At 40.5% G+C, this 12,766-nt stretch overlaps 1 protein-coding gene across 4 annotated transcripts in view; it reads left to right on the top strand.

The window, feature by feature from the left end:
* The first annotated feature begins 80 nt into the window (after positions 1–80).
* The window catches only part of LOC120862811 (WT1 associated protein), a 27,049-nt gene continuing 14,363 nt past the window's right edge, over positions 81–12,766 (top strand). For 2 of the 4 annotated variants that reach the window (XR_005720853.1, XM_040238919.1), the window contains exons 1-3: positions 81–835; positions 9,004–9,041; positions 10,788–10,843. Coding sequence is in view for 2 of the 4 variants with exons in the window: in XM_040238919.1 (XP_040094853.1) it covers positions 9,012–9,041; positions 10,788–10,843 (86 nt within the window). In the remaining 2 variants the exon portion in view is untranslated. Of the gene's footprint in view, positions 836–964; positions 1,129–9,003; positions 9,042–10,787; positions 10,844–12,766 lie in introns of those variants that run through there. The other 2 variants (XR_005720852.1, XM_040238918.1) reach the window with 1 other exon arrangement.

Consider the following 12,766-nt stretch of genomic DNA (forward strand, 5'->3'; position numbering starts at 1 on the left):
AGCAGCAGCAGCAGCAGCAGCAGCAGCAGCAGCAGCAGCAGCAGCAGAGGGTAGAGTAAGCCATGGAACATAAACCATGTTAAGAAAAATTGTTTATTATTGCTCGCCACTCATGGCAAGATACTTTCTGAAACAAACGAAACAAGACAGAAAGAACTCAGGAGGTTCGCCCTCCCCTGGCTTCTGAGTTAGCAAGGTGCCCCCAGAGCAACAGGCAGAGGTACAATCTCCACCTCCCAGACAATAGCTCCCAGGTTTCACCTCGAGATTTCAAGGAGCAGTCGAACCAAGCGTCCACTTCCAGAATGAAGAGAGGGCATCGGTTTCTAAATTATCAAAACCTAGAGCAGCGACGGTTCGCGACATCTAGGCTGACCGCATTCGCCGCCTAAAGCCCTCCTCAGGAGATTTGCACCTGGCCCGCCAGCACGCGGAAGCATCATCTCTGGGCGCTGCACCAAAGGGCAGCCAATCACGCACTGCCTTCGTCCAGATTCCTCCGCCGGAGGCCGCGCCGCAGCCGCAGGTGGCCCGGCGAGCGCGTCCACCCAGCGCCGCCAATCGCGACCCCCGCCGCCCTTCCCGTGATGCCCCGCGGCTGACCTGCGACCTCGCGGCTCGCCTTTCCCTGAGGCCGGTTTTTCTCCCCGCCCCCTTCCCCTCCCCTCCGGCGAGCTTGCAAGGGCTCTAGCGGCCGCGGGGCGTGCCGCCGGGCGCAGCTCCTCCTTGAGCGACTGCAGGCCTCCTGGCAGGCGCCTTCCCTTAGCCTCTCCTCCTCGCGGCGGGGCCCAGCGGGCGGGTAGCCGCGACCGCGTCCGGGAGGCACTACCCGTCGGTGAGTGGGCCGGCCGCGAACTCCGCGGGGCGGAGAAGCGGGCGGGCGGCGGCGCGGGGCGGGGCGGCGGGAGGAGCGGGAAGGGGGTGGGGCGTCGGGGCCTCGCTTCCTCCCTCAGCGCCATTTTGTGGCAGCGAGACCCGCAAATAAAGGGGAGCGCCGGGGTTGCGGCGCGGAGGAGGAGCGCGGGGGCCGGCGGCGGCGGCGCGGTCGGGCGGCCTGGGCGGCGAGAGGACAGCGCGGGGTCGGCCTATGTGACTGGGCGGGCGCCGGCGCGGCCTCCGTCTGGAGAGGTAGGTGCGGGCCGCCGCCGGCTGCAGCGGAGGCGAGGACCTCCGAGTCCCCAGGCGGCTGAGGTGCGGCCGCCCGGCCCCGGAAGGGGCCAACTGAGCGCAGGAGGCGGACTCGGGGTTCCCGGGCCCCCCGGCCTCCCGTTAGCCCCGCCGTCTGCCCGCTGGCAGGAACGACACTTCCGCCGTCTCGAGGCCATTTTACCTCGGTTCTCAGGGAGCCGGGGGCGAGGTGGGCGCTCCCGCGGGGCCGGCAGCGCCGGGAGGCCGTCCCCTCGGAGCGCGCGTCCCGTCACCGCCTCGGCGTCGCGGGCTCCCCCACCTCCCTCGGCAGGATCGTGAGGACCGGCGGCACCGACGAGCCGAGGGGAGGAAAGCCGCGTCCGTGGAGCACATTTCACGTCGCGCAGTAGCTTCCTACTGCAGCTGCGTTGTCTTGTAGACTTCCATTTTTAAATGAGTGCATGCCTTCTAACTAAAATAAATACTGACTGAATTCGAGGTTTTCGTGAAATTTTAAAATCTCGCCTTGGATCCCTGTAAACCGTATTTCTCTAGTCGATGGGGAACACGTAGTGGAAAAATGTCCACGTTTGTTTTGATGAAGTCAGGTTGGATATTTGATCCCAAAGGACTAGGTTAAAATCCGTAATAACCGTGTTCTTAAGCGAAGCAATGATTCTTTTGCCGAGATTAGAGAACGGTAGAAAAATATTTCCACGAGCATGTTATGGTCCTGAGTTCATATAGTTTTCTACTTCAGAATTTAGTTCCGTCACTAAGGAGCATAAGTGGAAGTCACAGGTCTGTCACCACAAATTTCTTTAAAAAGAAAACTATTGTGAAAATCTTTTCAGGATGCCTAAGTGTTACACATTTACATATGTCATTTATTTTTTACATATGTCATTTAGTGTCATCTGATTAGGCAAGTTGGGGAAAGAAATTGCGGCTTGTGATAAAGATGAGGTTACATTTCAATGATTTGTTTCGCTGTATTCCTACAATTCTTTCATATCTTACATTATCTTAAGTAGTTAGCTATAGCTAAGTGATCAGTATTTTCACTTCCCAGTAGCAGAACTTAGGCAAACTACCTAAATTTCTGCGTCCCAACCGACAAAAGTAATGATGATCAAGTGTATCCCAGGCACAGCTATTTTTTTTTACTTAACTCATCTAACTTATAGAACTTCACCTGTTTGAATTTTAAGTATTTGTCAGAAATGTGGTGGTATACAGAAAATTCATAGCCTTGTGGCATGGAGAGGAGAGTTGTAATAATTATATTTGTCTAGTCCCTTACAGCACTCAGAGTCCCTTACGTTCATCTAAGTATGTATATATGTATACACAGTTCCCCTGAAAATATTGTTTATTTTAGAGGTCTTGATCATTTTCATACAACAGAACATTATCTTGCTCTTGAAAAAGATTTTTCTTAAAAATTTTCTGTGGGATCCTTTAGCAAAACAAGACCTAAACAGTATTTGGTTTTATTTTTGTTTTTATTAATTATCTCCCATTATTCTGCCTGTAAAAGTCCTGTCTGACTCTCTGCTACCCGGTGGGCTGTAACCCACCAGGCTTCTCTGTCCATGGAGTTTGCCAAGCAAGAATACTGGAGTGGCTTGCCATTTCCTTCTCCAGGGGATCTTCTTAACCCAGGGGTTGAACCCATGTCTCCAGTTTTGCAGGTAGATGAGCCACCTAGGGCTTAAATATATTCTAGTACTAAGTTTACTAGAACAAAACTTCTCAATATTCTTCTAACACTATATCCCATTAGATATAAAGGTGGTGCATCAGGCTAGAACTCCGTACTATAAAGAAACGGTCTTAACTCTTGAAAACGTAGTTGTGGAATTTAATTTTTTCTAAGTGCTCTTATGCTAGTATTAGTATTTTATTTGAAATATATTTGTTTGTAAAGCATCTTTATGGTACTTAAAGCACTGAGATTTGTAGCGCTTTGTGAGGCAGGCAAAATTGGCATCCTCTTTGCTGATTTAGAGGCTGCAGTCTAAAGAAAATGACTTGCTCACTATCACATGACTGATTATTAAGAAGTTAAGAAAAGCTGGTCTTCCAATTCCTAGCTAGTGCCCTTTCTGCTGTTGTGCCTTGATTAGTACAGTGTCAGATTATTCGTTTCTTACATTCAGTTACGATTAGTTTCAGCAAGGTACTGGTTTGTTACTGAAGTTGTGTCATCTGCTACGTGCTAAGTCGCTTCAGTCTTGTCTCACTTCTTGCGACCCTATGAACTGCAGCCTGCCAGGCTCCTCTGTCCATGGGATTCTCCAGGCAAGAATACTCGAGTGGGTTGCCATGCCTTCCTCCAGGGGATCTTCTGGACCCAGGGATGGAACCTGTGTCTCTTCTGTCTACCTGCATTGGCAGGCGGGTTCTTTACCACTAGTGCCACCTTGGAAGCCCACACCATCTGGTACTACTTACTAAGTGAAGTGAAAGTCGCTCAGGCCTGTCCGACTCTTTGCCGCAGCATGGACTATACAGTCCATGGAATTCTCCAGGCCAGAATACTGGAGTGGGTAACCTTTCCCTTCTCCAGGGAATCTTCCCAGCCTACAGGTATCCCGCATTGCAGGCAGATTCTTTACCAGCTGAGCTACAAGGGAAGCCCAAGAATAGTGGAGTGAGTAGCCCCTCTCTTCTCCAGTGGATCTTCCTGATACACAATTTCATGACTTAGGATCATAATGCTAAAAGCCTGGGAAGCCCTGGGATATGGGATGCTAGGCACCTAACCAACCAGAACTGAACTTAACATCATAATGTCATTTCTCAGTGTAAAGGCATCAAGAGTAGAAGGTACTTTTGACATTCTAAACTTGAACTATATTATCTGTGTTATCCACATGGATAACAAACCTTGACATAAAACTTGAAACCATGTTTTAGCCAGTCTTTTTCAACTTGCTAAGGGCAGCTAAATTGGTCAGTTTTTACATTTTTTTCTGTTTTGCTTCTCTGCATTCTCCAGTTTGTAAAGCTTGATCATTATTAAGGATGGAGGAATGGAAGAATTACCTGTCCTCATTGGTACCAACTTTTAAGAAGCACTAAATTTGGGATCCTAACCCCCGAGTTTTTAAATTAATAGCTGTTATAATCTGAGCTGATTACCTAGTGATTCATAGCTTTAGGTATATATTCTTTTTTTTTCCCCTTCAAGATTCAACCCCAAATAATATTTCCAGTCATTCTGTTTTTCTGATAGATTGTTCTGAGAACCTGGTATATCCATTGTCTTTATGAATCTAGAATTAACTTTAGGTTAATTTAGGTGGTTATTGTGCTTGTCACTTGTGCTAAAAAAAGTGCCTTGGGGAGTAATAAGTTTTATAGCGCGTGTAACGTGAAAAGTTGTAATTGAGAATCATGGTCTGTTTTGATTAAATAGTTGAATGTTGATTCTTTTAAATTTTAAGCCTGTTTCTAATTTGCTTTTTGTCACCCTGTCCATTTAACTATTGTGGTATATCATGGAATCTCAAGCCAAGATTAACTTTTCATCAGCTAAAGATAAGGGAGCAATTTCTTACTAAATGCTAATGCTTTGATTTCCCAAGTCATTTATTCCGTAACATGTGAAATGATAGGTGGTTGAGAGTCAACATACAAAACACAAACATAAATACGAACTTTTGTTTATCCCTGACTTATATTACAAATTCAGACATTTATTTTTATAAAGAAAATATAGATATCCTTTAAACAATGTGTAATTAAATTCTACCAAGTGTCAAACTTTTTAAAAAAGAACATAAGCTAGTGTTAGAAGTCTAAATTACTGTTTAGAATTCTAAAAATCGGAGGTCACCAAGTAGGGGCTGCAGTGGGGCTTAGGAACAGGAGCGTGTTATGATCTTGTCCTTGTCGATTTTCTCCTCAGAATCTTTAAGAAGGAGTGATTGAGTCTTTTTTGTGGTGACTTTTCTCTATCTAGTGGGAAGAAGGAAACTAACAAAATGCTTACTTTGTGTCTGTTACTATACTAAAGACTAATGTATGTCTTCAAAAATAGCACAGTAATTCTGAGCTTTGGCAGTGGTAATCCTTTCTGAGATGGAGAAGGTGAGGCTCAGAGGTTCTGCTGTTTTTTGTTTTCAAAGTTTGCACCCTCTTCAAAAAAGTGGAGTTACTAGAACTTTCTTCATGTGTTTACCAGCCCTTTAAATATCCTTTAAAAAACAGATTAGCTTATTTGTTGCTAATTATGCTCATGGTTTTAAGAAAAGAATGAACAAATAAACCTGGGGGAAGTGTCAGATTGTACAAGCATATACTAGTTTATTAAACTGTAATTTATATTGAATATCATCCATGAAACTTTGTTTTATAACGAAAATTTTGAGTAGCTAGGGTGCCTAGTAACCAGATAGGTAAACTACCTGCCCATAGTGGTAAATTAAGCTGTTTTCAAGCTGTTAGTCATAGAATTCACAGTACGTGTTACATTGAGTTTATTCTCAAAATTTTACAGTATGGTCATCTTGGGTAATTTGGGGGGGGAGGAATTAGGTTGTCTTATTTAGTTCACTCTTACCATTTAAATAGTAAATGAAGCTGATTCATCTGTTCATATTTACATTTACCATATATTTGAGTGCGTACTATGTATTGAGACATCAGCAGTGAATGAAACAGTTCTTTCATGGAACTTATTCTGTCCCTGGGGTAGACAGATTAGTATACAAAATGTCAGCTTGTGATAAGAGTTGAGAAGAAAAATAAAGCCTGATATGAGGAGATAGCAAGGGATTGGTATGCACAATTTTTGTTTTTTGTCTTTTATTGGAGTATAGTTGATTTGCAATGCTGTGTTTCTGCTGTACAGCAAAAAGGATCAGTTACACATATACCACTTTTTAAAAATGCTTTTCCATGTAGGTTATTACAGAGTATTGAGTTGAGTTCCCTGTCCTATATGGTAGGTTCTTACACCTGTTTTTTATATAGTACTGTGTATATTACTATATATACAGAATAGGGACTTATAAATAAGTACACATTTCTATACTGTTGTTGCTCAGTCCCTAAGTCATGTCCAACTCTTTATGACTCCATGAACTGCAGCATGCCAGGCTTCCCTGTCCTTCACTATTTCCCTGAGTTTGTTCAAACTCATGTCCATTGAGTCTGTGATGCCATCCAACCATTTCATCCTCTCCCTCCCTTCTCCTCTTGCCCTCAATCTTTCCCAGCATCAGGGTCATTTCCAGTGAGGCAGCTTTTCGCATCAGGTGGCCAAAGTATTGGAGCTTCAGTATCAGCCCTTCCTATGAATATTCAGTTAATTTCTTTTAGGATTGATTGGTTTGATCCCCTTGTTGTTCAAGGGACTCTCAAGAGTCTTCTCCAGTGCCACAGTTCGAAAGCATCAATTCATCGGTGCTCAACCTTAAGTTCAGTCCAATCACTCAGTTATGTCTGGCTCTTTGTGACCCTATGGACTGCAGTACGCCAGGCTTTCCTGTCCATCACCAACTCCTGGAGGTTACTCAAACTCATGCCCATTGAGTTGGTGATGCCATCCAATCATCTCATCCTCTGGCATCTCATTCTCCTCCTGCCTTCAGTCTTTCCCAGCATCAGGATCTTTTCCAGTGAGTCAGTTCTTCACATCAGGTGGCCAAAGTATTGGAGTTTCAGCTTCAGCATCAGTCCTTCCAATGAATATTCAGGACTGATGTCCTTTAGGATGGACTGGGTTTATCTGTTTGCAGCCCAAGGGACTCTCAAGAGTATTCTCCAATACCACAGTTCAAAAGCATCAATTCTTCGGTGCTCAGCTTTCTTTATGGTCCAACTCTCAGATCTGTACATGACTACTGGAAAAACCATAGCTTTGACTATATACTAGTGAAGTTCAAATGGCACAATTTTTCTTAAATTTTTAAATTAAATGTGTTATTGATATTTACCTACTGTTTAGCTCTGGACAAATGGGGAATTCCAAGGAAATATTCAGCTTGACATGTGGATTCCAAGAGGTTGCAGTCTAGTGAGTGAAGTGAAGTCTCTCAGTCGTGCCCGACACTTTGCGACCCCATGGACAGTGGCCTGCACCAAGCTCCTCCGTCCATGGGATTTTCCAGGCAAGAGTACTGGAGTGGATTGCCATTTCCTTCTCCAGGGAATCTTCTGACCTAGGGATCGAACCCAGGTCTCCCGCATTGTAGACAGACACTTTACCATCTGAGCCACCAGGGAAGTCTTAAGTCAGGCCTCTGGAGTTAAACACAGTGAGGGTTTATTTCTCAGATGATTGGATTTATTAGAATCATGTAAGGATAGTCACTAAGCAGCTATCTATAACTTGCAACAGAGACTATAAACTGGGTGATAAGGGGCCTAAAGTAGGCAGAGGCCAGTTTAAAGAGAAAAAAGTACTATTTTTAAAAAGTAGAAATACAGCCATGTCTTCAGTAGGTATTAGTTGGTCAGAAAGACTTGATCAGCTACATCAGCTCAGAAGCAAATGATACATACTCAGGTTTTTGTTCATTACGTCCAATGACAAGATCATCAAAGAGGGAAGAATTAAACCAGTTAATTGATGGCATAATCAATATATAGTTGATGTTTTTTTCTCTAAAATGTACTGATTTCTTCAACTCAGTGTACTGAGTTGAAGATCAGGGTTCTGAAAATCAGGGTTTAATGACAGTATGATTAAAATATTTGAGTTGGGATTGTATGTAATATAAAAAATGGTATTAAAGATCATCTCCTTTTGAGGAATCTCAAATATTCACTAAAAGTCAAGTAGCTTTTAAAACTCAGTTTTATACTCTAGATTCTTTGGTTATTTTTTATTGAGGTACTAACATGTGACATATTGTTGACGTACATTATTTTCAGGTGTACAACATAATGATTTGATATTTATGTACATTGCAAGAGAAGCACTCATAAATCTAGATACCACCCATCACCATGCATAGTTACAAACTTTTTTTCTTGTGATGAAGCCTTTCAAGTTGACTCTTAGCAGCTTTCAAATATATAATATCATGTTACTAACTATAGTCACTGTGCTGTACATCACATCTCTATAACTTGCTTATTTCTCTTTGGTTAACTTTTTAATAGTTATAGAGTTTGTAATAAGTATAGGTAAGTAAAATAAACTAAAAAGAAAGTTTAAGATATAAGGGGACATATGTGACTTTGCTACTAGAAGGGATATCTAGGAATAACAAGCTAATTTTGAGATACAGATTATTCTGTGACATAAAGTTAAATAATGTCGGTAATGTAGGCATATTTTATTAAGGTGTAAATACTTTCATTCCTGCGTTGTATAGAGGTGAATTATGACAGTGATAAACTTGACCTTACTGTAACAATACTAATTCTGTAAAAGGCAAGGCTTAGCAACTGGTGTTACCCTTCTGTATCCTTTTAACAAGATTTCTGGGATACTACCTGAGGCCAGTATCTGACTTCAGCACAGATCTGTCCTTTCTGCTGCGAGATACGTCTTTCATAGGGCAGTTGTAAGAATGCATTGAAAAATTGTATTTCTTTGAATCCTTTGTGAGAGTATTAGAAAGAATGATCAACTTTTTTATGAGAGAATTCTTTTAAAAAAAAACCTAATGACAATAATAATGTAAGATGTTCACAAAGGAGAACCTGGGTGCACAGTATACTGGAACCCTGTGATACCTTTGTAACTTTTCTGTAAATCTAAAACTAGTCTGAAAGGTGTGTTTTAATTAAAATAACCTAATGATTTGGTCATAACTGAGTTCAGTAATAAATTCTTTTGCAAAAGCCAGTATATTTTGTACTACCTTAACTGGAAGAAAATCAGTTGACGTTCTTCTCTTTATTCTTTTCTAGGATTCAAGATGACCAACGAAGAACCTCTTCCCAAAAAGGTTTGCTTTCTCAGCAATTTTTAAGCACTTTATTTGAATAATAGAGTTGAAGGGACTGTCCATATTGTTTGCTTGTTTTCCCGCTTGCTATCAGTTACATAGCCTTGTGGGTATATAATGTGTGAGACATCACATCTATATGTAATGTAGATTAAGAACATTTTCAGCCTTTGGAAAACTTGTAGTGTCCCCATGATCTACTTGTAATCTTTATCATATGACTGTCTGCAGCTACGTAGCTACAAATAATGTCAAAATAGGAAAGTACTTTATAAGATCCTCTAAGTTACTTATTTTCTTTTTCTTCCTAACTTAAATCCCTTTGGTTTTAATGCAAAACCACTTTTATATTAAAAAAAATACAAACAGCTAAATTCTACTTTTTCTGGTGGTTTTATTTTCTAGTATCACTTTCCTTGTTTTGTTTTCCTATGTTAATTCAGTTTAGGCACTGTGACACACACAAAAGGGGTTACAAAGGAATAACATTTTCTAAGAGGAATTTATAATGCATTTGGGGAAACAGGAATATGTGCTTTCTAACCAGTGAGTGTTTAAGTGAACTATTTATTGGATAGTAAACGTTATGGAAATTTTTATCCTAAAAAGTCAAGTGCTTTAATAATCTGAGAGTTACTAGGTGCTTTCAGTTAGGCTTAGTAATATATTCTGCTGCTACAGTGTTTTTTCTTCTTTTGTTTCTGATAGTAACACTTACATTGTGACAAATGCTACTATTTGAACCGTTTTTATCAAGAAAAATGTTTTAATAAAGGAAATTAATAACTATTTTATATTAGGATAGGTTCTTCAGCTTTATAGTCTTCTTTGCTTAGAGAAAACAATATTTCTCAATTTACAAAGCAGTTTCATCTTATTAGAATATCCTCATCTTTAAAAACTTCACTTTGAAATAATTGTTAATTCATAGTAAGCAGCAAAGACATGCACAGGGAGGTCTTGTGTACTCTTCACCCAGCCTCCTTTGACGTTAACATCCTGTGTAACAGTATCAAAACCAGCAGGCACAGTCCACATGCTCACATTCCATCAGTTACGTGTACATTCTGTGTGTGTGCAGTTCTGTGCAAGTCTATCACTTGTAACTTCCTGTAAATACCAGTGCAACCAACGCAGTCACCTGACCCATTACCACAAGCCTCTGAGCCACTCCTTACCTTACAGCTGCATGCATCCTCTCCCACTCCACCCTCAACTCCTGGCAACCACGAATCGTTTCTTCATTTACGTAACTATGCTGCTTCACAGGTGTTGTATACATGCAGTTATGCTGTATTAAGTGTCCTTTTAGTTTTCTCTCAGCAACATTTCCTTGCGCTTTCTCCAAGTTGTATTTGCTGGCGGTCTGTTTCTTTTTATTGCTGAATCATACTTCATGGTATCATAGTCTACCATTCACCTGTTGAAGGACATTTGGGTGGTTTCCAGTTTCTGGCTATTAAAAATAAAGCTGCTCTTAACATTTTTATACAACTTTCTATTTTCATTTCTTTGGAATATGTGCTTAAGTGTACAAATGTTGGGCTGTATGGAACATCCATTTTTAGTTTCAAAAGAAACCACCAAATTACCTCCAGAGTAGCTGTATCATTTTACATTCTCAGCAGCAACGTATGAACACTGTTTCTCTGCATCTTCACTCCATATTTGGTATTGCCACTATTTTTTATTTACTTATTTTAAAACTTTTAGAGCACTTAGTTTATATCTTAATTCTCTTCGTAGGTTCGACTGAGTGAAACAGACTTCAAAGTTATGGCACGAGATGAATTAATTCTAAGGTAAAATATTCTTTTATCAAAAATATAAAAATCTTTCTATAGAACATTATGTTGTGATTTTATACTATAGTGTTTATATCAGATACTGTTTTGTTTTTAATGTTAACACATCTTCAAATCATTTAATATACTTTTTTCTATGGCCTGTTTCTTCGTTGTGTGAACATTGGGGAAAGCATAACACTTTAAAGAACTAAAGCACTAGCTTGGGTAACTTTTAGACTGACAAGTAACCTGAATTTTTTTCTTGTAGATGGCACATATTCAGAACTCTAACTAGAGAAGCATTTGTACTTCATGTATATAACTTGGTATGGGGAAAGACACTGCTCTCCGAAAGCTTTCAGTTTAGCAAATGAATAGACTTGTTTTGATGTTTTGTTTTGTTTTGTTTCCCTTTTCCATGTAACATGTGGAAAAGTTGTAGCCTTCAAGGATATTCTTCTCATGAAAGAACTACATTATTAAAAAAAAAAGAAATACATTATTTACTGATGAAGCGAAGTTACTGTCTTTTGACTGTTACTTTAGTCACCATTATATCCTTCATTTTCTTATCTGCAAGTTTAAAGATTTGGATTTAATTACTTTTAAAGACAACATCCAGCTCCGAATTTCTATGGTTGTCTTAAAAATGTCTTACTAAAGCAGACTGTCAAGTACAGCATTATATTACTCATTTTTTAAATGTAAGAAATCAGAAAATGGGATCACACATGTTTTGTGTTTTACAACTTAAATGTATTCTTTCTGCATTTTATCACTGTCGTAAGTTTTTTATGAAATAACTTTTAGATACAAATTAATGCTTTTCAGGGCAGGCTGCAAGTTTATTGAGCTTTTTCCTCTAGAAATTTCAGGGACTGTTTACTTGCTGAACTGAGTAAATGTAACGGGTTGGAAGTGGGGGGAGAGTAAAGGTGGTTTGGGCTCAGTGGTAGAAAATCTACCTGCCAGGGCAGGAGGTGCAGGGTTGATCCCCAGGTCGGGAGCATCCGCAGAGGAGGAAACGGCAGCCTACTCTAGTACTTTTTCCTGGGAAATCCCATGGACAGAGGAGCCTGGCAGCCTACAGTCGATGGGGTTGCAAAGAGTCAGACACAACTTAGTGACTGAGCACACACGCGTGCAAAACAGGGAGACACAGATGACGTGCTCCATTGTTTGTTAAGAGTCTGGTAGCTAGTTCTGCTTAGCGCCTCTATTGTGGACGTGCTCTTTCTCTTTCTTTGCCATCGTCTCATGCATAGGATAGTTTTCCTATTGCATACCTTTATATTCCTGCACATAAAATTTAAATACTTAGCATTTTAAATCACTCTTGCCGTTTTTGCTGATGTAGATGCTCGTGACACACTGCTCGTGTGTTGATGTTCTCTTTCTGTCTCTGGTATGGTTATGACTTTTAAGTAGTGTTTTTCCTATCTTCTTGATAAGGATGTTTGCGGTTGAGCTTTTGTATTTTGTCTTTTCTTCTAAAATCTTACTTTAACCTCCATAAAACATCTTTTTTCATCCCGAAACATTGAATGAACTCCTCTTTGTGCCCTTTGTTGTAGATGCCATAAAAATAAGCATGCCCTTGGCTTTGTCTTTATATAGAATGGATTAGTTTGATATTATGGAATGTTTTTGTTCATTATGTTATAATGTTTATGAATCTCGTAACTTGTCAAAGGTTTGAAAAATTATAAAAATATTTTCTAAAATCTAAATTTTGATTAGGTGTAACTGAAGAGCAGCTTGAAAACACATTTCTTGAGCAAGCAAGGTAGCAGACAGCTTACTATCTGGAGCAATTGCTTAAACATAAGACTAGGGAAAGTTTGTTATCTGCAGTAGTTGCCTAGATCAACTAGTGTGTGTGTGTGTGTGTGTGTGTGTGTGTGTGTGTGTGTGTGTGTGTGTGTGTGTGTGTGTGTG

Source organism: Oryx dammah, unplaced genomic scaffold (genome assembly GCF_014754425.2).
Source record: "Oryx dammah isolate SB20612 unplaced genomic scaffold, SCBI_Odam_1.1 HiC_scaffold_4, whole genome shotgun sequence".
In the NCBI taxonomy this organism is placed as follows: Eukaryota; Metazoa; Chordata; class Mammalia; order Artiodactyla; family Bovidae; genus Oryx; species Oryx dammah.